The 24,072-nt window shown below is 38.4% G+C and overlaps 1 protein-coding gene across 1 annotated transcript; it reads right to left on the bottom strand.

Moving 5' to 3' along the window:
- Positions 1–958: 958 nt before the first annotated feature.
- AMBN (ameloblastin) lies at positions 959–19,088 on the bottom strand. The gene is made up of 13 exons (XM_069098088.1): positions 18,996–19,088; positions 18,842–18,898; positions 17,413–17,490; positions 15,714–15,764; positions 13,405–13,452; positions 12,204–12,314; positions 9,983–10,181; positions 6,119–6,168; positions 5,932–5,970; positions 5,626–5,685; positions 5,447–5,491; positions 4,019–4,063; positions 959–1,907 (listed from the first exon to the last, which is right to left on the bottom strand). Exons 1-13 carry the CDS (start codon positions 19,086–19,088, stop codon positions 1,371–1,373), a joined length of 1,413 nt encoding a protein of 470 aa, XP_068954189.1. The 3' UTR covers positions 959–1,370.
- Between the last annotated feature and the right edge of the window lie 4,984 nt (positions 19,089–24,072).

Here is a 24,072-nt window from a genome sequence, read left to right as displayed (position 1 = left end):
GTTCAGATTGCCCTAGGCGGGGGTAGTCAGGACAAGAGATGTCTCTTTATCAGTCTTGGAGTGTCAAGTCCTCTAGCCCTTCATTAGAATAAGCTCACCTCTCATTATAATATTCATTTTTCTCATTAATTGTTAACCAATCAGAGTTGATTGTCACCCTCAGAGCACCCACTCTTCCAAGGGCATATAAGCATTGAGTGGGTTCCGTGAGGGGTCTTTGGCATTCAAGAGTGCCACTGACCCCTTTTCAATTATCTGTTAGCTTGATTAATAAAATAATTAATTACCACAAAACTATATCACTCAAACTTTATGTCACACAACAATATAATGTCTATATATTTATAATAATATAATAAATGTTATAAATAAGCTAAGCGACATATCCTTTAATAGTTAAACATAAACACATTTGCTTTATCTTATCTTCCTGGTTCTTATTTCTTTTGGGAATTAATTACACAATTAATACTTGTTACCTTGACACACCCTATTTTGACACAGTCTAAAATTCAAATTTGTAAAGGGAAGTTCAAGACCAAGGATGCATGACATTATTTCTCAATTTTAATAACAAAGCAGAGAGGTCCAAGGGCTGCTAGCTGCCACATTTACCACAAAGCTTTCTCCCCAATTGTTTCTTGCCTTTTTATTTATATAAAATATTTTCTGTTATGTAAAAAAATGACTTTTTTTTTGTAATCTTCTTGAAGGGAGTCATTATTTTCGGTTTTGTCTTTGTGTCCCAAATGACTAGAACAAAATAGATACTGAGTAAATGCTTATTGAGTTGGATAAATGAGAACAAGTTTTTGTGATAAGTGAGAAAAACCTTTATTTTAAATGAGTAAGGCACCTTTAATCCAATGATATGAGATATTCTATAAAGTGTTATGTTATGATCCATACAATACACCTAAACCACCACACCAGCAAAAGAATTCCCATGAATACCCACTTATAGGGGTTTGGCTAAGATATCCTTTATTTCTGAGAATATTCCAGGTTGCTTACGGGAAAAAAATTTAAAGGCAGCATCGTAATTGGATATGATAACTAATGCCATTCTACTAATAAGAGTTCTATAATGCCTTAGGAATTGTCTTATTTTCAAATAGCTGAAAACCAAAAGTAAATATTAAAGACAGAGCCCTTTTATTCATTCTGGTGTGAACCACAAAGATCGTTAAATCCCCTCAGCCCACAGCTATCATTAGACATTTGCATACGTTATTTGGATATATAATTCCATTATTGCTAATTGCCATAGCAGTAGAATAATAAATGTTTTAGCCAAAAGATCTTGCATCAGACATAGCTGGGAAACATGCCCATAAATACAGAAGGTAATTGACTTCTAAAAAAGCCTTTCAGGGCTCTTGGAAATGCCATACATCTTCCATAATCTGTGGCTGATGAGCCTCGTTCCCTTGCACTGATGTATGGTGGGTATCTGGTTCCACAGTAATGTCCAAAGGACCTTCATCTAGCAGGGCCAGTGGGGTAGTTATATCAGTTCCAAAGGTCTCCGTAATATCTGATGGTCCCAGAGTCATCCCTGGTTCAGAAGTTGGTGGAGTGCCTTTGAAAAGTCTCTTAATCTGCCCAGCTGGGGCTCCCCCCGCGTTAGAAATGCTCCCTTTAGGGAAAGACAGGATCCCTCCCTGAGCCCAAGGGATTTCTTCTGGAAGGAAAGCTGGATTCTCAATATTTTCTGGATTGCCTTCAGGCACAGGAGAGTCTTGGGCACCACCCTCTGCTGGGCCAGGGGGTTTGCTGGCACCAGTTGGTAGGTCATGTTCAAGAGTGAAGTCTCCTCCCATGGCAGGGTTTGGGGGCATCCCCCCAAAGCCAGACTTCATTCCTGGAAACATAGCACCATAACCCATGGGGCCACCTCTTCCTCCCTGAAAAGAATCAGAGGACAGAGATACCTGTATCACATACTACCACTCCAAGACCTGGCTGGTATGCAATCCGAAGGCCATGGAATCCATTTGGAAGAGCACAGTAAAGGTTGTTTCAAAACCTTGAGGTTGCTTTAGACTCTCTAATGAAGGGCTTTATAAAGAGCATTTCCTCCCAAACTGTTTGGCATATACAATATTTACAAAAGCCTGACAGAGATCATAAAAAAAATTGGACTGTGATTTCATCAGTATAGGAATTCCTCACATCCAAGGGAGGAATTCCTCCTACCAATGTAGACCAATAATTTCTCTGCAATGCAGAGCATTGTTTGGGGGCACTGAGGTTCAGTGACTTGACTACCAAGGTCTTCCCAGTGGATATGGGTCAAAGATCACTAAAATAAATCTAGTTGGAAGGGAGAAGAATATTATTAGGTAGGAACAGAGCAGTCAGAGCTCAGATTTACATATACAATAACACATCTGTGTGTATATGTGTTAGTTGCTTTGATACAATCAATAGGAATCTGTAAATGCAGGATTGCTTTTAAATTTTGGTTCTAATTTTTTTATGCCTTGAATTTAGTGGTGAAATGGAGCTTAGCTAACTTTGGACCCAAGTGATTCCATCTTGGTTTTTAAGAAATCACAAAACTGCTGTAGTTTGCTGGGAAAACTGAAAGTATAACAATGTTCATCTGTGGAAAGAGTTCCTCTACCCCAGATCCTGGTCCAAGTGATACTTTTTAGCTATAGTTAATCACTTAGAGATATATCATATATAGCCTGATCTTGTTATCTGAGCTCTATCTCTCTCTTATGTCTCACTGAAGCAGGAGTTTCTTAAAGATTAGAATGTTTTTACTCTCATATAGTTCTGATGTTTCTTTCTTTCTTTTTTTTTTTTCAAAGCAATCAGGGTTAAGTAACTTGCTCAAGGTTACACGGCCAGTTATTTCTGGGTGTGGTGCTGAGTATCTGAGCTCGGATTTGGTCCCCAGGTCATCCCAACACTGGAGCCAGTGCTCTTACTCACTGAGCCACCTGGCCGCCCCTCTGATGTTTCTTAAGAAGAAGTTTTTTATTCCTGAATCCTATTACTAAAATGCTTTGTTATGGAAAAAATACCTTGTTAATGTAGCCATCAATAGAAACTAAGCATTTCCTTCCATTTCATTTTTTTCCCTGTTTTTGTTAGTATAAAAGAAATTCTAGAAAAGTTAGTTTGAGCTTATACTCAAAGATACTGATTCTCTCAGTGTTGTTCACTCGCCACTAAAATATCTTTTAGCTTTAGTGATTGTCTTGGAATTTAATTCCAGAGACGCACAACGATGGATTAAACCAAATTGGGTTAACCTAAGGCAAAATTAAGTGATTTAAATTCTCCTGATTCATTGTTTTCTTTTTCTATTATGTAATAATAATGCTTAACATTTTATAGCTTTGAAAGTTTCAAAGCGCTTCATAAATATTATTTTGTTTGATTCTGCCAGAGATGCCCAGGACACACAAAAAAGTTAGGAACCTATTGTCTAGCATCATGTTTTCTACATTAAATTTCGAGCACCTTGTTTTTTTGTATTCCCATGGCTTAGTACAATGCCTGGCTCATAGTTGGTGTTTCATAAATGCTTGCTGGCTTGGTTTCTCCAACCAATGAAGGTGTAGTCTGCCCATTTGGGGCATTTTAACTACAGGTAACATGTGACTTGACAGGAAGACAAACTTTTTTTTTTTTTAAAGACTTTGGATCTTCCTCTATCTGCTTTGGTCTTCATGACATGTTTTTCCTCCAGTCATGAAGAAAATATTTGGAACCTGAGATGTCTGGGTTCCTGATTGAATACTACACATGCACTGCTCCACAGATATGGAGCGCCTGCCTGAGATTTAACATCAGGACAACTAACCAGATAGCAATATAAAGGCTGTTGTCCACTTTCCTGGACAATTAGGTGAACTCTCGTGGGGGGGGGGGGGAGGAGTGGAAAAACTCCCATGGCTGCATGTTTGAGGCTTAATGGAAAGCCATTACCATGGTCTTAGGTCCTGCACTACTGATAGGCTCATCTGAATGTTGGCTTAAGAATCAGGACATCACTCACCATCATTTCTTCAGAGCTTAGCATGCCAAATCTTCCTGGTGCATTCTGTTTAAAGAAAATCATGAAATGGCGAAATGAGAGCCAGCCCAGCCAGCTGTTCAAGAGATCTCTTCTTAGGTACTGAAAAGTGAAGACTGGAAACGATTTCATTTTACTCGGATTTTAACATGGCGGTTGTATAGGTATACTAGAATAGAGGGCAAGCTATTTGAGGGCAAGGATGCGCCTCTTTCATTTTTACTTCTCTATCCCCAGTACCTCCTATGTAGTAGTTCAGTGATAAGGAACCTGCCTGTCATTCATTGGCAATTCCCATATAATTCATTGCTATAGGGAACTCCCAGGTGAGGGAATACTATCAAGGCAGGTTTATACTTTCTCACTGGATAGAGAGAAATACTTAATATATTTGTTGTTGTTGATTAACTGATTCATTTTGTACATTCACTTTGTACAATGGCAAATCCAAGTGGGAATTGAGAATTATCTGTTGAATGGTCTTATTGAAGAAATTAGAACCCAAAGTTAACTTTTGCCTCAGTGTCTCTTCAGACCTCACTTTTTGGGTACTTCCTGATGTAATTATTATATAATTTTGTATACTGCAGTTGTATGAGTTTATGTATTATTTCTTGACTAGCCTATAAGCTCTCTGAGGGCAACAGCCATTTACATTTGTATTTGCATCTCCAGCCTTGCATACATAGTAATAATTTCAATCAGTCAACAAACATTTAATTAAGCACCTACTATGGGCCCGGCACTATGCTAGGCATCCAACAAATGCCTATTGACTGTTGAGGGCAGGTTCCTTATTTTATATAAACTTTCTAGCTCTTCCCATGTCTCTCATAGTACTCTCAGCACCGAGTAGGAGATATAATTAATAAATGCTTATAGAATGAGGCAAATTAATATAGCATAGAGAAATTTCATAATAAAATATAGAATAATACAATTATATACAACACAAATGTTATATAATAATATATTTTCTATATGTTAGAATATTTACAATTTGTACACAAATATAATAATGTTATGTATAAATAAAATATATAGGGATTATATATGATATATGAAATTGAAATTATGCATTTATTCAATCAAAATTCATTCAGTACCTTAAGGTTTGCAAAAGCTTTACAGATATTATTTTGTTCTAGTCTCTCAACAACCCTATGAGGAATTACTAGAGACATTGTCATGCACATTTTTCATATGTGGAAGGTGAAGCTTGGAGTTTTTAAATGACCTGTCTAGGATCACATAGTTTTTGAGTCAGTATTTGAACTTAGGTCTTCCTGATTTCAGATCCTCTGCTCTGTGGATACAACACCTTTCTACTTCACTTTGTTTATCAAGACATTCAACAAATATTGATTGTGCACCTACTTGGAATAATGTCTGTATGTAACTCATTCTTACCAATTGGTTTGCTCCAATGGGCACGTAAAACATTCTTGGGTAGAGCTAGACATAAATGAAACAGTCATTAGAAAAGTATTTTTCAAGAAGAGAATGTTAAGCTGCTGTGGGCAGAGGACAAAGAACACAAACAAGCAAGCAGCAAACAAATAACAACAAAACAAATTTATAAAACTTACTGGGGCTTTCTCTGGTTTTTGCTCTGGTCCTTCAGCGATCAAACGTCCCATTGGAAACATCTTTAAATACAGAAAACAGAATGTAACACAGCTCTGAATAACACTTTAAAGTTACATGAAATAAATTATCCAGGATGAAAGCATGAAAAATAGCCATCCAACTTTAAAGCAAAGCAAAGAAAATAATTTGGCTTTATTGCAGTCTGTGGGGGATGGGAGGCATACAATGAGCATTTAAAATTCTTTACTTTCCTCTTTCAGTAAGAATACACTTCAATAAGTTGTGCAATTAAAATGTCTACTTACCGAATGACCCAGTTGACCTGCAAAATCCAGTTCTGGCAGCTGCATCATAAATAAATGTTTAAATTACAGAACAGTCAAAATTCCAAGCAAAGGGAATTAAACATGCAAGCAGTCACTCCTGTTTGAAAAGAGGCCCCTTTAGAAAAATCAGAAAGTGGCCCCCCTTTTCTCTGGCTTTATCTCTTACATCTAGAATTAGAGTTGGAAGAGATCCCAGAAACCATCTCATCACATCGCCTCATTTTGGGGTTGAGGAAATGGAGGTCCAGGTCTTAGAGTCACCATCTTAGTTTTTTTTTTAATTCTTCTTAAAAATGTTTATTTTTGGTTCCAAATTCTCTCCTCCTTCCAGCCCCTACCCACCCATTGATAAGGCAAACAATATGATACCCCTGATACATGTGAAGTCATGCAAAACATTTCTATATTAGCTGTATTGCAAAAAAGCAAGAATATAGTGAAGAAAGTTATTTTCAAGATTGTAATTTAGTCACAAAGGCTGGTTGACCAGACCCTTGGAAATTCAACTTAATAATGCCTAGAGACAGCATGATGCAATGGGTAAAGATCTGAGCTTGGAGCCAGGAAGAACTGAGCTCATTTTCTGTCTGGGTGACTCTGGACAAATCATTTCCTTTTGTACTTCCCCAGCCAAATCTCAAAGATTACAAATTGCAAAGAAGGGGCTGAACTGAATTGGTAGAAGGAATGACTTAACCTGGGAATTCCCTAAGGAACATTTTCAAAGGAGAGAATGTATGGCGTGTACTTTGGAATCTTTAAAGTACTATACCAGCATTATTATCACCATAAATGTAAACATGGTGCTGAAAATAAGACTTGGGCATTTATTAGTATCCTGGTCATAGAATGTGAGAATTGGAAATGATCTTAGATATGGTTGAGTGCCATGCTCTGGTTTTACAAATGAAGAAACTGAGGCCCAGGTTGATGCAAAGTCACATAGGGAGTCAACGATCAGAGCAAGGAATAGGAGTCTTGGCTCCTGACTCCCAAGCCAGCACTCTTTCTCTGTATTTTCTAGAAGATGCTCTCAGATGGTCCATTGCTTCTGACAGTGAAATGGAAAGACTGGGGCAAGGTCATTTGCAATCCTGCTCAGTCCCTTCACTTTGGTGAGAAAACTGAGCAAAGAGAACCAGGATGGGTTTTACTGGGTTACTCTATTGTGGCTGAGCTTCCACTTTGCCATTTAGCAGGAGAATGTTTCCTCGGGCACTTCTGCCTCTCATGTTCCATCTTACCATCTAGGGCTGAAAGGACTTAGTATATGATGCCACCAGGTTCCATGTTGATACATGATGTTGGGGAAAGAGCTGTGAACCTAGAGTCAGAACAGACCTAGGTTGAGATCCTGCCTCTATCATTCACTAGCTGTGTGACCTGGGGCAAATGACTTAGCAACCTCTCTGAGCCTCAGTTTCCTTATCCCTAAAATGGGGCTAGTGCCTTTGGCACTTGCCTCATAGCATTGTGAAGATCAAGTGAGATGATGTCTACAAAGTGTTTTGCAAACCAAGCTCTCTACACAGTGTTGGAGGTCTTGAGCTGGAGGGGACCTTAAAGGTTGTCAGGTCTAACTCTCATTTTTTTATTTTTGAAATAAAGGATGTGATTTTATTGGTACAACAAATTTGCAGTGAGGAAATTTCCTTTGTTAGTGTAGATTCCACAGCAGTTATGCAGCAACTGCCTAGAGTGCTGAGGAATGAAATGATTTACCCAGGGTCACACAGCTAGTAGGGGTCAAAGAGAGAACTTGAGCTCAGGTCTTCTAAACTCCAAGACTCTTTCCTGACTCTCTGCTATGGCATGCTGCTTCTCCCAACTTGCTCACTGTACAGATCAGGAAACTGAGTCAAAGAGGGACTTGCCAATGTCACACAGACAAGTGGCAGAATCAGAATTCAAGCCCACATCCTATGACTCAAACCCAGCACTCTCCATTCCACCACGTTGTTGCTTGTATAAATGGCAAGGTTTTGTTTCCATTTTGTCCAAACCTAGGATATCCTTGGGGTGAGGAAAACTTACTCTACCAACACAGATCAACAACTGGTCTGCAACTAGAATTGCTGGTTATTGTTATTATTTTCATTATTAATACAAATTCTTTTTATCTTGTTCAGTGGTGGTCAGATAGAAATACCCCCAGGACAAGTCTTAGTAATAGTATTAATACATAACAATAAAAGAGCTCATTGTATTCAAGGGTGGTCATAAGTCACAGTTATACTACTAATAATAGTTATTGTATTATTAACAAAAATAGTTTTTTGGTGGACTTCAGATAGAAATCTCAGGACAAACAAGAGTATTAATGATAAGAATAATGAACAGTAATAAAAAGTTCTTGTCTCATTCAATGTAGGACAGATAGAAATGCCTCCAGGATATCATAGTAACAATAATGATAAATAATAAAAAAGATATCATCTTGTTCAATGGAGGTCAGATAAAAATCTTCCTAGGATAGTAATGATAATGATTATTATTGACAAAAATAATTCTCATCTTCTTTGGTGACGTTCAGCTAGAAATGATCTCAGGACAAGTAATAGTAATGATAATAATTATTATTAATAATAAAAGTTCTTATCTTATTCAATAGAGATCAGATAAAAATGCTCCTGGGACAAACAATATAATGCTAATGATACCAAATTCTAATTTGTTCGATGGAGTTTAGATCTAAATGTTCTTAGGACAAGTTGCTGTTAGTTCTAACATTAATTATTAATTTAATTTTCAATGCTATGTCCTTCATGCAGCTTGACAACTCTGACCCTATTATGAGTGTTATTGTTACTACTACAAGTTATGAATGCTATTATCACTACTACTACTACTACTATATGTAGCAGTAACATATGACTACAATATCATTACTATTACAGTAGTAATACGCCACTACAGTATCATTGTTATACAATACTTATTAGTATTAATATCACTAATATACACTTTATCAGTAGTTTTACTAAACTAGTATTAATAAGCTGTAGTATTATCACTAGTCAGTAGTAATGCACTACTAAGGCATTCCTACTATAGAGTGTTGTTAGTATTGATGTTATTGCTGTGCATTCTATTAGCACTAATAAACTACTATAGTCTTATTACTATCACAGTAGTAATGTGCTACTACAATATCATTACTATATAATACTTATATAGTTATATATATTATACTATATAATTACTATATAATACTTATCAGTATTAACATTACTACCACACACTTTATTATTAGTATTTTTAAAGTGCTACAGTATTATTACTTTTACAATAGCAATGTATGACTAAAGTATCATCACTATAGCAACCCTACAGTATTATTAGTATTAATATTACTATTATATGTTTTGTTTTTAGTATAAATACTACACATTTTTATTAGTCTCAGTGTTAATATCACTAGGACAATTTTATTATTATTAGTACTAATATACTACTACAATATTATTACTATTACAATAGTAATATTCAGCTACAGTCTTGTTACTATACAACACTACTACATGCTTTTTATTAGTACTAATAGTATTACTACACATCTGTTGGCATTATTAGTATTAATAAACTATTACAATAGTGATATACAACTAAAATATTATTACTATAACAATACTACAGCATCATTAATATTACTGTGATGACTACACATTTTATTATTATCATTAATAGCATTGATATGCTACTACAGTATTATTGATATATAATGCCACAATTTTCTTAGAATTAATATTTATTAATATTAATATTTCTTAGAATTAATTATTATATACTTTATTATTAGAATTGCTAATACTAATAAAATAGTTGCACTTAGAGTTACTACTACTACTAAAGTTTTATGGTTGTCAGGCTGCAAGGAGGAGATATCATTTGCATACTCCATGTTTTATGGTGGTCATTACTTAAATGAATCTCAGGGGCTTGTTTTCTCTTGGCATGTTTGCAGCTGTTGGGAGACGGTATTTGACTGAATAAGGAAACCATGCAATGACCTCGGGCCTCCCTGCCCTGCCCAAGGGTCCCCCAGGCTGCTGGCCCACTGCTCGGTCCTCTGGAAGCCCTTGGTTCGGTCCCTGATTCAGTGGAGGCTGAGGTGGCCCATGCTGGGTGGCATCCGGTGCTGGGCTGGGTTGGAGGAAAGTCTTCTGTCCTGGCTTTTGGGGCTGCTGGGATGGTAGAGGAGGCGGGTGTACTGGCAAGGCATATTCATACTGCAAAGGAAGGAAAATGGAAAAACACAGGAAGGGAGTTAGGGGAGGCCACCTGGGCCAGCATCCAGCCATACTCCTGGACTCATGCATGATCTTGGGGTTAGCGCCACCCTCCTCATCCAGCCTTATGCCCTACTCCACAATTTCAGTCCACTGTGAAACAGCAGACTGGTTTGCATATCTTGTATGTACTAATTACTCATCCTCTCCCCAATTAGAATATGAGCTCTTTGAGAGCAGGGACATTGTTTTCTTTTTCTTTGGATCCTCAGCACTTGGAACAACTCCTGACACATAAAATTTGCCAGCTGACTAACACAATTCAATCAATCAACCAATATGCATTTATTAACTGCATACTATGACCAGGATGGGCCAGCTAGGTAGTGCAGTGGATGGAGCACCAAGCCTGGGTTCAGGGAGACTCATTTTCTCGAGTTCAAATCCAGTCTTAGACACTTACTAGCTGTGTGACCCTGGGCAAGTCACTTAACCCTGTTTGTCAGTTTCATCATCTGTAAAATGAGCTAGTGAAGGAAATGACAAACTGTTCCAGCATCTTTGCAAAAAATAACAAACCAAAAACCCCAAAAGCTCAACCCCTCCCCACTGCCCCCCCAAAACCCCAAACAAAACCCAATGGAGTCTCAAAGAGTCAGAAATGATTGAAATGACTAGGAGTACAAACGTAATTAGTATAGAGTGCTCCTTCATATAAATTGACCTCCACATATGAAGGCTGTTTAAGTATTCATCCATCTGTCTGTCTGACTTTCTATCTGGTTATGTCTATATCACCTATTTAAATTATAAAAATAATAAAAATATTTTATCTTGAACTTAATAAACACCAAGTAAAATGAACATTTCCATTTGCAAAGTTGAGCTGAAAAAGGATTATACACAAAGCCAAATTTATTTCAAAAAGCTTGTTTTTCCTTTGAGATACATAATAAATTCAATATGTAGCTTTCAAAGCTGTCCTTGTCTGCATTTACTTCTGTTCTCTTGCACACGTGAAAAGATGCTTCAGTGACCCTCTTTTAGTCAACTCCTATTTACTCAACTATCCTCCTCTCTTCACTCCCATGTACACCTTCTTCACTCCCATAAAAAAAGAGGAAAGTCAAAAACCCATGTGACAAATACACCCAGCTCTGCACAGATTCCTGTGGGTTCCTGTTTAAAAGATCATTGTTTCCTGGACTGCTTTTCCTGAAGGAATCTGTGATGACTCCAATAACTGGATGAAATTTAAATTCTTTAGTCTGGTGTTCTAAACTCACCATAATTTTAGGCTCATAGTTTGAGAGGTGGAAGGGAACTCAGAGGTTATCTGCTTCAAGCCCCAATGAAGAAACCGAGGCACAGAGAGAAATGACCTGCCCCACCAAGGTCTCACGAGGAGCAAGTGGCCGAGCAAGGATGCAGACCCCAATCCCATGCTATTCCTGCTGTATTGTGATGTTGGCTTGTCCCACCTCATTGATCCAAATGTATCTCCCAGCTCCAAACTCTTATTGTGCATTTATCAACCAGCTTTTATTAAGTTCCTACCATGTGCCTTGACCTTAACAAGGTGCTGGAAATACCAAGACAGAAATGAATCAGTTTTTGCCCTCAGGAAACGTTCTTTCAGTAGAAACACCATATGTTTGTTAAGTATATTTTTTGTTGTTAAGTCATTTCCAGTCATGTCTAACTATCTGTGACTGCCATTTGGAGTTTTCTTGGTAAAGATACTGGAGTGGTTTGTCATTTTCTTCTCCAGCTCATTTTACAGGTGAGGAAACTGAGGCAAACAGGGTGAAGTGACTTGCCCACTTACAACTAGTAAGTGTCTGAGGCCAGATTTGAATTCAGGAAGATGAGTCTTCCTGACTCCAGACCCAGTACTCTATCCCCTGCACTGCCACCTAGCTGCACCTCTAGATCTTCCTGTTTATCAGACATTTAGTTGCAGTGTTTGAAGGGAGGACTTTGAGGTTTGGTATTGAGAAAGAATGGAAGTAAGGAACTCACCTGTTGAGTCTCATGTTCCCTTTGCTGCAACCATGGGAAGGAGGAGTGGGGTGGAAGGAGTCCATGCATCCATAAAGAGGTAAATGGTTTACCATAACCAAACCTAGAGAGCTAAGCAGGGGGTGAGGGAGAGAAAAGGACATTATCTTATTACTGCAGTAATAATAGCTAGCACTCATAGAGTTTTTTTGAAAATATTACTTTATTTTATCCTCACAACAATCCTGGGAAATAGGTACTATTTTATGCATACATCTTTTTCTCACTTTACAGATGAGGAAACTGAGGCATACAGCGGTTAAGTGACTTGCCCAAGGTCACACAGCTATTACGCATCTGAGGATGGATTTGAACTTGGTATTTCTGACTCCAGGCCTAGAAGGCCATAGGAGGACTACAAATATGGGGAACAAAGCTAAAATTTAACTATTTAAAACATCAACATTGATGTATTCCTTCATTAGAGGCAGCATGGAATGACCAGTATTTATACAGAACCTAACAACTTGCAAAGCACTTTACATTTTCTATTATATTGGACTATTTACCTGGGTTGCAGGCAACTCTGATTATAAGTTACAAGTTACTGTGATTTGTGTAAGTGGAAGATGTTTGTACACTTAGAATATCAGAGGCCTGGGCCACATTTATATTAAAAATTAGTTGTTCGTTATTTCATTTCTTAAAAAAAAAAGTTTACTAGTGATTTGGGCTTTAAAACACAGTCATCTCCTGGTATACCACCCTCCAAAAGCCCCCTCAGTTAAGACTTCTCTTGCAACAAAGAAAAATAATTAAGCAAAACCACATGCACACAATACTTGAGCCTAACAGAACATTTGATGGTACCTGTTGCCCTCTAGTGGAGGTGCTTCCTTGATTACTCTCTGGGACTGAGATTGGTTATTATCATTTCTCAGCTAAACTGTTATTTTCAATGTGTTCAAATAGTTCACCAAATATCTGCTCTATGGCAAAATTCCCCTAAATTTGGCCAAGACCTAGTTTTTAAATGGCCATTTGTTTTAGCTGAGGATGGAAGAGAGAGGATGTGAGAGGACTCCTTTGACTTTTTTTCTTTTTTTGGATTTAGATGATCTCATCTGCTCATCTGTGTCTGCAATATTCAGGGCACTTCTTTGAACAGTAACCACACTATCACTACAATTAAGAATAAGAGGGAACCTTTGTGAAAAGTTACCTGAGTAAGCAGGTTCAGTCCATTCAGATTCCCCAACTGTCTCATTGTCTGTTAAGGAGAAGAAGAATTAGAATCTATCTATGTTTTATTTCTCGGCATATTCTTATCACGAACTAAAAGCAAACCATCATAGTCTGCTTACTAAGAACCAAAAAGAGGTCTTGACACAGGCTTTGTGATGGTCAGGAGCTTAGTTTTTGTTAAGTACCTTACGCAAACTTCTATTGTTTACCGGACGGGCAAAACATATTTTAAGTGGAAATACATAAAATAATATTAAAATATTTTAAGTGGGAATACATTAAATACTTTAAAATATTTTAAGTAGAAATATATTTACCTGGGGAAATTTTGTATATTTATGTATATTTCCCCTTAAAAAAGTTACATCCCCTCTCACTTGCTGAAAATCAACTTGAAGATGAAAAATAAGCCATTAGAAATTAATGACATTAGGCCATTTTTACTTCAAAAAAGGCACTAGTTGAGTCTCTAACTAAGTCCCACAGTCCTCTACCCAAGTATTCTATGAACCAGGGTTAGTATTTATAAACATTATCATCAAAATGATTCTGCATTTAAACTAATTCTCTTAGAATTATAGGAGAAAGATAGGATATTTATGATAATAATCTTAATCAATTTAGTCAGCAGTCATTTATAAAGTTCCTACTATGTGCCAGCCACTGTATTAAAAGCTGGGGCTTCAGAGAAAAGTAAAAGCTGGTCTCAGAGAATTCAGTCAGACTCCAACAGGGGAGACAAAATGCATACAATTATGTATAAACAAGCTATTTACAGGTTAAATTGGAGACAGCCATCAGACAGCTAACGTTTACATGGTGCTATTTCACGTTACCCTACTTTTCACAAAAATTTTAGGACAGAGACGCTGTTAGTATTATCTATTTTTCAGATGAGAAAACAGAAGCACATAGAGGTTGTAGCCTGCCCAGGGTCAGAGAAGCAATGTGGCTCAGTCAAAGCCAGGAAGCCCTGGGCTCAAGTACTGTCTCTGACAGGTGCTGGTTGTGTGACCTTGGACAAGTCTTTTAACCTGTCAGCATTCTTGCCATCACTCTTGGACTGGAAATTTCAGAGAAGATACCGACCCAACTGCCTTGGTAGAATTTCCTCATTGCTGAGGTCCCTATAATAGGTCTAGTCTTTATCTCCTTAAACCACATTATATCAAATATTCCACTAAGGCTTTATTCCATGAACTCAAACTGTATTCAACTAGGAATACAACCACCAGAATAGCTTAAGAAATAAGCTGCTCTTACAGTATAGTTTTGATGCTAAATATGAGAGTTTTTAGAGACAGTGAATTTTATGAAAATTAGTTTTTTTACAGCAGTTTTAAAAAGATTCAAGATGTAGTAGAGAAAAAAAAACCCAAAGTACAATCTTTTTCTTTCCCCCTCTCTGTTTCTCTAGCTCTCTGTGTGTCTCCTTTCTTTATGTTTCTCTCTAATTCTCCTGTCTCAGTCTCTCCTCTCCTCTCTTCTCCTCTCCTCTCCTCTGTCTCCTCTTTTTCTCCATCTCTCCTTTTTCTTTCTCCCCTTTGTCTCTTTCTCTTTTCTCTCTCTCCATATGTCTCTGTCTCAGTCTCTCTTTTCTCTCTTTGTCTCTATGTCTTTCTGTATCTCTGTCTGTCTCTGTCTCTGTGTCTGTCTCTCTCTGTGTCTTCCTCCCTCCTTCCCTCTTTCCCTCCCTCCCCCTCTTTTTTTGGACCGTGAGGTGTATGAGAGGCGGCTCAGTACAGTACGGAAATCCTTGGTTTGGAGGCAGAGGGACCCAGATCAAGTCCTTGCCTGTGTGATTTTAGGTAAGTTACTTAACCCTTCTTTGATTTCCTTAATTGAAAATCTGTGAGGGTTCCTCTAGATGCCTCTGGGCTTCCTTCTAGCTGTAACTCTACAAAACTTTGTGTCTCGAGTTAACTGTTTTAAAGGGTCTGCTCACGAGGCATTGGCCATTCAGTTATCAAAATGACTTTGGTTCACTGGTGTCTGAAAGAATAAACCAGTGGATTCTGCCCACAGTTTCAGGCTGTGCAGCATGGGACTGGCAGGGAGAGCTCTCAGAAAGGTCATTCATTTCCTCATAGGAGATGCAAGAGACAAGAACAAACACATCGAGAGACAGCTTCGATGCAACAGCCCCATCTATTGACCATGATTCTCTGGGAGCAGACCAACTGCTGCTCCAGACTTTGGCTGAGGACATCTAGTGAATTTGTTACCATGTCTCTCGCCTGAGAAATGGAACAGTTGAAATGTAATGCAGACACTGAAAATATCTACCTCAAGGCTTAAGCTCCCCAGTCCAGTGGCTGCAGCTTGCTGAGGAAATACCTGCAAGGAGACAGAAGTCATTCGATTAACCTTTGTGGCTGAAGGACGAAGAGCTATGGCTGGGGCCACCAGAGATGGATCAGAGACAGACAGAAGTAGGGGAGAAGTCCTGCAGCCTTTCCTCATCCTCCCAATCTACTTTGGATTAAACCTTTTCTATTTATTCCTTTCAGATTCATTCTGTATGTATTTATACTTGACCTTGTCTCCCTTATTTGATTGTAAACTCCTTGGGTTTAAGGATTGGCTGCTTCTTTGTTTTTGAATACATAGCACCTAGCCCAGTAGTGCTATGTGGTAGGTGCTTAGTAAATGCTGGCCAATTGATATAAGGGATTTCTGTAGGATTTAATTTTATTTTTCACCATGCAAATCACCCAAATGCTGTTTTTGGTAGTATTTTTTTCCTCATCCTAGAATTGTTTTGCTTGAAGTTAAATTTATTTTAGTGAAACAAATGAGATTGGGAAACAAAGGGCAATAAGAGAATTCAGTGGCACAGAAAAATGGAAACACAAATGTGATACAGTGGAAGTGGAGATAACGGACTTGGGTTGGAATCCTGCCTCTTCCATTGTTTGGGTGACTTGGGGCAAGCGAATTCCTCTCTCTGGGCATCAGTTTCTTCCCTAAAATAAGGGACTTGGACTGGATTGTCTCCAAGGGCCCTCCCAGTTCTGAGGAGGCAAAAGGAGGACATGGTGTGAGGTTTTGGTTTTCTTCAGCAAGGTTATACACTGGATAGAATGTTGGCCTTCATGCCTTAGCCATGTACTAGCTGCATGACCCTGGGCAAGTCACTTAACCTCTCTCTGCCTCAGTTTACTCATCTGTAAAGTGGGGATAATAGCACCTACATTCCAGGGTTATTATGAGGATTGAGTGAAATAATGATTGCAGAGTAACAGCACAGTAACTGGCACATAGTAAGTACTTTAAAAATGTTTGCTATTATCATTATGTCATAGCTAGATGGTATAGTGGATAGAGTCCTTGGCCTGGAGTCAGGAAGATCATCTTCCTGAATTTTAATCTGGCCTCTGACACTTACTAGCTGTGTGACCCTGGACAAGTCACTTAACCCTGTTTGCCTTGGTTTCCTCATCTGTAACATGAACTTGAGAAGGGAATGGCAAACCCATTCCAGCATATTTATCAATACTGAATGGAGTCATGAGGAGTCAGGCACAACTGAAAGTGACTGAACAACATTATTATTATTATTAATTTGTGAAGTGCTTACCACAGTGCCTGGCACATAGTAGTGATATATAAATGCTCATTCCTTTCCCTTTTCCTTCCCTATTCTGTGAATATATTTAAAGTCTAATTATGTTCATGAATATAATTACATCATTATAATCAATATTAATATAATTAGCAGCAATAATAATGAAATAATTAAATAATCATATTTAAATGTATTTTAATATTTGTTCAGATTTGTCACATTTGCTCAAAATGACTCTTTGCTTCAATTAAAATTTTTTTCCAAATGATCGCACCTAGTCAAGTTATCTCACTGTACTGTTCATTTAAGAGTGGTATTATTAAGTGCTAATTCAGAGAGGTCAATGCAGGGCTTTTTGACATTCATCTACTAGGAAAGTGCAGTGATTTGGAGAAGAGCTCAGTGTGACCAACTTACCTGTTTTATTGGCACTGCAAAACTTGTTCCCAAAAGGCACAGAATCAGTAGCAAGTCCTTCATTTTAAAAAGTGATTTCTGGAAAACAGTCGGGTTGGGAGATTGTGGTCAGTTTAGCTCTGGATTCAGTCTCATTAAAATTAGCTTAATCAGGGCTGCATTTATGCTCTGACAAAGTAATCAGTTGAAATATGAAGAATTCAATTTTGCTGCCCAAATGATGAATTTGATTTTGAAAGCAATGGAATAGGTAGATTAATTTGGTCCTAATTGTTGAACTAGTTGTATAAAGCCCAAATAAACCAAGGGCGTAATCTAGCAGCATTAGCCTCTTTGGTCATAGGTTCCATTTGGTACAGTAAGGCTTGGTGCAGTGTATGACAGCTTGATCAACTCCTTACACAAAAATGTACCAATGGTCCACTAAGCACCTCCCTCACCAAAGGCACCCCCACAAAACAGGGAAACAAAGTATACTATGCAAATGAATTATAGATGTAACAATGGAATACTTGCACAAAGATATAAGGCAAAATTTGTATTGCATTTCGTAGGTCTAGAAAACAACACTTTCTAGGCAGGGAAAAATGAAACATTTTGTGCACATTCATTTCAAGGAAAAATTCTATCAAGAAAAGGGTCTCGTCTTTCTCAAATGACCTCCTTGATTTTTGTACCATGTGTTCAAGAGGCTGTGAAGACGTTAATTTTAAAGGCTAATGATAATCTCCTTCGTGTTGTAAGAGCCACTCAATTGCCATTGGCCAAGTCCTCACTACCCGCCAGGCACCGTGCTAAGCAAGTGGGGTACAAACAGAAGCAAAAGTCTGTCCTGCCTGTCTGGGAGCTCGCGTCCCCAAAGCCTTGGAATGACTTTAAGGCACCAAACAACCTGCTTGAGACTTTGCAGCCACCTCTACAGTGTATGGATTCAGGATGATCTCGGAAGGAAGGCCACCGAGATTAAGGAGGACTGGCGAAGGTTTCTTGCAGAAAGCAGCACGGCATAGAGTAAGTACAGTCAGGGCTCAAAACCTGCCTCAGGAACTGAGAAGCTGTGTGGTCCTGGCGCCTCCTGCCTCCCCCATCCCCCAGCCGTGCCTCAGTTTCGTCATCTGTGAAATGGAGAGATTGGAATCTAGAGTCCTCCGAACTCTAGCTCTCTCATCCTAAGAGTCCATAAAGAGCTAGACTGGGAAGAGAACTGTTTGTTTTCTAATAATATTCTTAAGTAGAGTCTGTCACCAATAGGCTCCTGCCGGATCTTGTCTTGCTGTCCTGGTGGAATGGTAATCAAGCTCACGGTTGATAATAGTAAACATTCTTGGATTCCTCATACAATGATCATAATTCCCCTTTATAAAAATCGTCCCAAGGCGGCAGAAGCCACGACCCGCACACACTTGGAAGCTAAGAAAACCCATTTTACCTTCGCTGCTGGCTTGTGCCTTGTTCCCAGAGCCTGGAGATACCACTCAAGAGACCTCTAGGAAAAAGAAGAATTAAAAGGTTTTCAGATCATCTGGGCCTCTGTCTCTCTTTGTCTCTTTCCGAGGGAGAATAGAAACCTGTATTTAAAGTACCAGTCCACCAATGAACTTGAAGCAAAAAGGGCGAGAAGGCTCTCCTTCAATTACCGCCCACACCCTCTCATTGCACGCAAGGCTCTGGCCCATACAGTCTCATTATTTTTAATTATCTCTCAGCCCCTATATTTATTTGAAAAATAAAGTCAGGAAGAAAGTCAGTGAATAACAGACATTTGCACCTGAGCTCTGAAGACAATCATTTTGGAAAGCTGGGGGAATCTGTGCTAAATGAGTCCAGGGGAAGCTATTGTCCACACTGGGGATTTTCAGTAGGAAGTCAAAGCCCAAGACTTGGGGCCACCTGGAGATTACTACTGAAAGGAGTGCTGATTCAACTCGGGGAACTATTATTGCACCAACACTTGAGTTCAAAGCAAAGGATGCCAACCATTGTTTACTTATCTTTTGAATTTTTGTTTTTTAATCTTTTCAATTAACATTAATGCTAATTTACATTAATCGATCAATAAACACTTATTAAGCCTACTATGTGCTAGGCACTGTGCTAAGTGTCAGGATACAAGAAGAGGCATAAGGCAGCCTCTTAATTAAATTAACATTATGTTAAATATTTATTTTTCTTATCCTGAACTGGGAAAAAGCAAAGGCAAACCAAGCCTTTGTAACACATATGCCTAGCCAAGCAAAATCACTTCCCACGTTAGCCACATCCAAAAATATTGTCTCAACCTGTGTCTTGTCAGGCAATGGGCAGTATGCATCATCAGTGATCCCCTGGATTTGTGGTTGGTCATCACAGAGTATTTATGTATTTCTCTTCTTCCTTCTCTGGCTTAGTAGGGTATGCTGGGCAAGGACAGACAAATTTAGCACTTGATAATGGGATTCACATCCTTCCTTCCCTCCACTTCCAAATATTTAAAGGATAATTTTTATACTAATCTTGATAAGAGTCCCAATTAATTTAGTGATTTTAGAGTTAAAAAGCTATTTCTTGCATGGTAGGTGGTGAAAATTATTGTCCTTATTGTTGTTTAGTTGTGTTCAACTCTTATGGACCCCATTTGGGTTTTTTTCTTTGGCATAGATACTAGGACAGTTTGCCATTTCCTCTCCATTTCATTTTACAGATGAGGAAACTGAGGCAAAGTTAAATGACTTGCCCAGGGTCACACAGCTAGGAAGTGTCTGAGACCAGATTTGAACTCACAAAAATGAGCCTTCCTGACTCCAGGCCTTGCAGTCTATCCACTGTTCCACCTAGCTGCCCTGTCCTTGAAGATATTGAGTCTCAGAGAAGGAAAGTGATATGTTCAGAGTTACATTGTCATATTTTAAATCTGTCTCTTTAGATTCTAGATCAATCAATCAATCAATCAACAAGCATTTAACAAGTGCCTACTATGTACCAGACTTAGCAGTAGGCAAGGGAGAAATAGATCTAATAGAACAGAGCCATCTTTATTCTCAAGAAGTTTACATTCTAATAGGAGAGACAATACATATCAGGAAAGACAATGTGTGCATATTTAAATCTATCTAGAATGAATGTACATATGTATTTTAACAAGTATAAAATAAACACAAAGTCACTAAATACAAAGTTAGAAGGGAGGGCATTAGCATTTGAGGGGATCAAGAAAAGCTTTGTATAGAAGGTAGTAGGGATTGAGTGATGAAGGGGGAGAGAGAATTTCTTTATGATGGAGGTGACAAGGGGGCACATTCTAGTCATGAAGCATAGCCATTCCAGAGGAACAGAGATGGGAAATGAATGTGAAGAACTGAGAAAACATCAGTTTGGTTGGATTACAGAGTGGAGGAGGAGGAGAAGTCATGCCCAGTGAGACTGGCTGGATGGGTTGTGTCCAGGTTGTGAAGGACTTTAAAAGCCAAATAGAAGAGTTTTCAATTTATCTTAGGGACTATAGGGAGCCATTGGAGTTTGCTGTGTGTGTGGGGAGTAACAGGGTCCTATACTTAAGGAAAATCACTTTGACAGTAGTGTGGAGGGTGGGTTGGGGTGGAGAGACCAATCAGGAAGTCATTGCAATAATTTGGACAAGAAGCAATGAGGGTCTAAATTAAGGTAGTAGTTGGGTGAACAAAAAGAAGGGGTCAGATAATAGGAATATGGTGGAGGTAGAAATGGCAAAATTTGGTGACTGATTAGATATGTGGGGCTAAAGAACTGAGGCTAATGACAGGTTATGAATCTTGATGACTGGAAGGGTGATGGTGTCTTTAACAGAAAGAGAGAAGTTTAAAAAAATACATGTTTTGTTGGAGATGTCTCCAAGACATGAAACTTGAAATATTTAATAGTTGATTATAATTAAGCCCATTAGACCTGATGTGGGGTGTGTGTATGACAGACAGACTGACAGACACAGAGAGAAACAGAGAGGGAGGGAAGAAGACAGAGACAGAGAGAAATAGAGAGAAGAGAGAGGGGGAGAGAGAGAGAGAGAGAGAGAGAGAGAGAGAGAGAGAGAGAGGACTCTCGGACAAAGCTTTGATGAACACTGACATTTAGGGAGTGTGTTATGGATGATGGACCAGCAATGGAGACAGGAGGGGAGTGATTATCCAGGTAGGAGAACCAGGAGAGAGATGTCATTAACACCCAGAGAGGAGAGAGTACTCAAGAAGAGAGAGTGGTTAAAAGTGTTATATGAAGCAGAGAAGGTGAGAAGGAATAAATCTGAAAAAAAATAAAAACCACCAGATCTGGCAATTAAGAGACAACCAAGCATTGAATTTATGAGGTTGGAAGTCAGGTTCTAAGTGTTTGAGGAGTGAATGAAAGGAGAGGAAGCATAGGCAGTGAGAGTAACCAGCATTTTCTAGGAGTTTGCAAAGGGAGGAAAGATAGGGTGAGAGTTTGAAGGGAAGATAGGGTCTAGTGAAGGTTTTCTTTAGGGGGAGACCTGGGCCTGTTTGTAGGTAGCAGGGAAGGCTTTCCCAGACCCTCTTACTGAAGGAGCAGGTATGAATTTGACCTTTTCTATGATAAAAATACAGGAACAGAGAGAGACAGATTAATAAATCAATCAATAAAGATGTATTAAGTGCCTACTCTGAGTTAAGTACGCTGCACGATCCTTCCTTTCAAGGCACTTACAGTCTAATGGAGGAGATAACCCAAACAAGATACAAACAGGATAAATTGGAAACAATCAGTAAAGGGAAGGCACCAGCATTCAGGGGAACTGAGAAAGGCTTTCCTTGGGATTTTAGCCAGGACTAGAAGGAAGTCAGAGAATGTTGGAAGTAGAGATCAAGAGGGGAAGGATTCCAGACATGCAGGGTATGGCAGTGAACATTCATGGCATCAGGAGATGGTGTGTCTTGTTTGAGGAAGAGCCAGGAGGTTAATATCACTGAATTCCAGAATAGATGGAGAGGAATAAAGTGTGAGGAGACTGGAAAGGCAGGAAGGGGCCAGGTTATATAGGGCTTTAAATACCAAACAGAGGAATTTGTTTCATCTTGGAAGTAATAGGAAACTACTGGAATTTATTGAGTAGGCTTGTGAGCTGGTGAGATCTGCACTTTAGGAATATTACTTTGTCAGCTGAGTGGAAGATGAACTGTCATGGGGAGAGACCAACTAGCAAGCTACAGCAGTCCACATGTGACATAATGAAGACCTGTTACTGGGTGGTCACAATGTCAGAGGAGAGAAAGGAGCATATATGAGAGATATTACTAAGGAAAAATTGATTGCCTTTGGCAAGAGACTGGGATATTGGGTGTGTGAGACATTGAGACCTAGGATGTAAACCTGAGGGACTGGAAGGATGTACCCTCAATAATAAGGAAGTTAGGGAAAAGGGGCCTTTTTTTGAAAAGTAATAAATTCAGTTTTGTAAGTTTAGTTTAATGTAGTTTGAGATGCCCATTAGGCAGTTGGAGAAGAGAGTCTAGAGGTCATTGGAGAGGTTAAGGCTGGATAGATAGATCTGAAAATTATTAGCATAAGAGAAGGGGAAAGCAACAAATGTTGGAGGGAATGTGGAAAAATTGGGACCTTAACTCATTGTTGGTGGATCTGTGAGCTGATCCAATCATTTTGGAGAGAGATTTGGAATAAAGCCCAAGGAGTTATTAAACTGCCTATAGCCTTTGACTGAGTAATAGCACTATTAGGTCTGTTTCCCAAGAGGATTAGGGAAAATGGAAAAGAACCTACATGTTCTAAAATATTTATAGAAACTCTCTTTGTAGTGGCAAAGAACTGGAAATTGCTAGGATGCCCATAAATTGGGGAGGGGCTAAGCAAATTGTGGCATATGTTCATGATGGAATATTATTGTGCTATAAGAAATGATGAGCTCAATGATTTTAGAAAAGCATGGAGAGAGACCTCCATGAAATAATGAAGAGCAAATGAGCAGAACCAAGAGAACATTCGGTATAGTAACAGCAGTATCATTTTAAGAATAACTTTGAGCAGCCAAGTCATTCTATTATAAATGCCCCAAATAATCTCTAAGATCCTACGAAGGAAGATACTGTTTGAATCCAGAAAGGAATATTGCTGTGATATAAGAAATGATGAGCAGGTTGACTTAGAAAAACATGGAAAGACTTAGACTTATGAAGGAAGATGCTTTCCAACTTCAGAGAAACAGATGATAGGAGGAAATAAGGAGGAAAAAGCATAGTACAGTCTCACATATATGTGTATGAGTATATTTGTATGTATATGTGTGTATTTATAGATATCTATGTTTATGTATATATGTATGCCTAATTGTAGCCTTCTTTAGGGTGCAGGGAGGGTAGGAAGGGGAAAAATAAAGTAAAAAGTGCACAGCAGCGAACAAAAGGAAAGCAACAAAGAAGCAAAGAGAAGCTGGGCAGTTTTGAAAACAATGTGTGGTATTTGTTATATAGATTTTCTTGAAGTGAAAATTTATTATTTTATATAGAATCCTCTCTTATGGTCTGCTGTGTACATGACAATGATTTTTTTTCCTTTCTCACTTTGTGATTACTTAAATATAAACAATTATAAAATTATAAAAAAACTCAATTAAGTGTAAAATTAAAAAAATTATAAAAAAGAACATTATCAGCATAGAGACAATAATTGAATCCATGA

Source organism: Petaurus breviceps, unplaced genomic scaffold (genome assembly GCF_028583685.1).
Source record: "Petaurus breviceps papuanus isolate PSGF00001 unplaced genomic scaffold, PetGlider_PUasm1.0 126, whole genome shotgun sequence".
In the NCBI taxonomy this organism is placed as follows: domain Eukaryota; kingdom Metazoa; phylum Chordata; class Mammalia; order Diprotodontia; family Petauridae; genus Petaurus; species Petaurus breviceps.
The sequence above is the reverse complement of the archived record's forward strand: the minus strand, read 5'-3'. Positions and strand labels throughout refer to the sequence as shown.

Excerpts from the sequence above, each read along its gene's own strand:
- AMBN (XM_069098088.1), bottom strand. The coding sequence starts at position 19,088 with ATGGGCCAGAGCCTTGCGTGCAATGAGAGGGTGTGGGCGGTAATTGAA. Across the intron at positions 17,491-18,841 it reads GGCACAAGCCAGCAGCGAAG|AAATCACTTTTTAAAATGAA; the intron begins GTAAAATGGGTT and ends ACTGTTTTCCAG. Across the intron at positions 5,971-6,118 it reads TTCCAACTCTAATTCTAGAT|CTGCCAGAACTGGATTTTGC; the intron begins GTAAGAGATAAA and ends TTTATGATGCAG.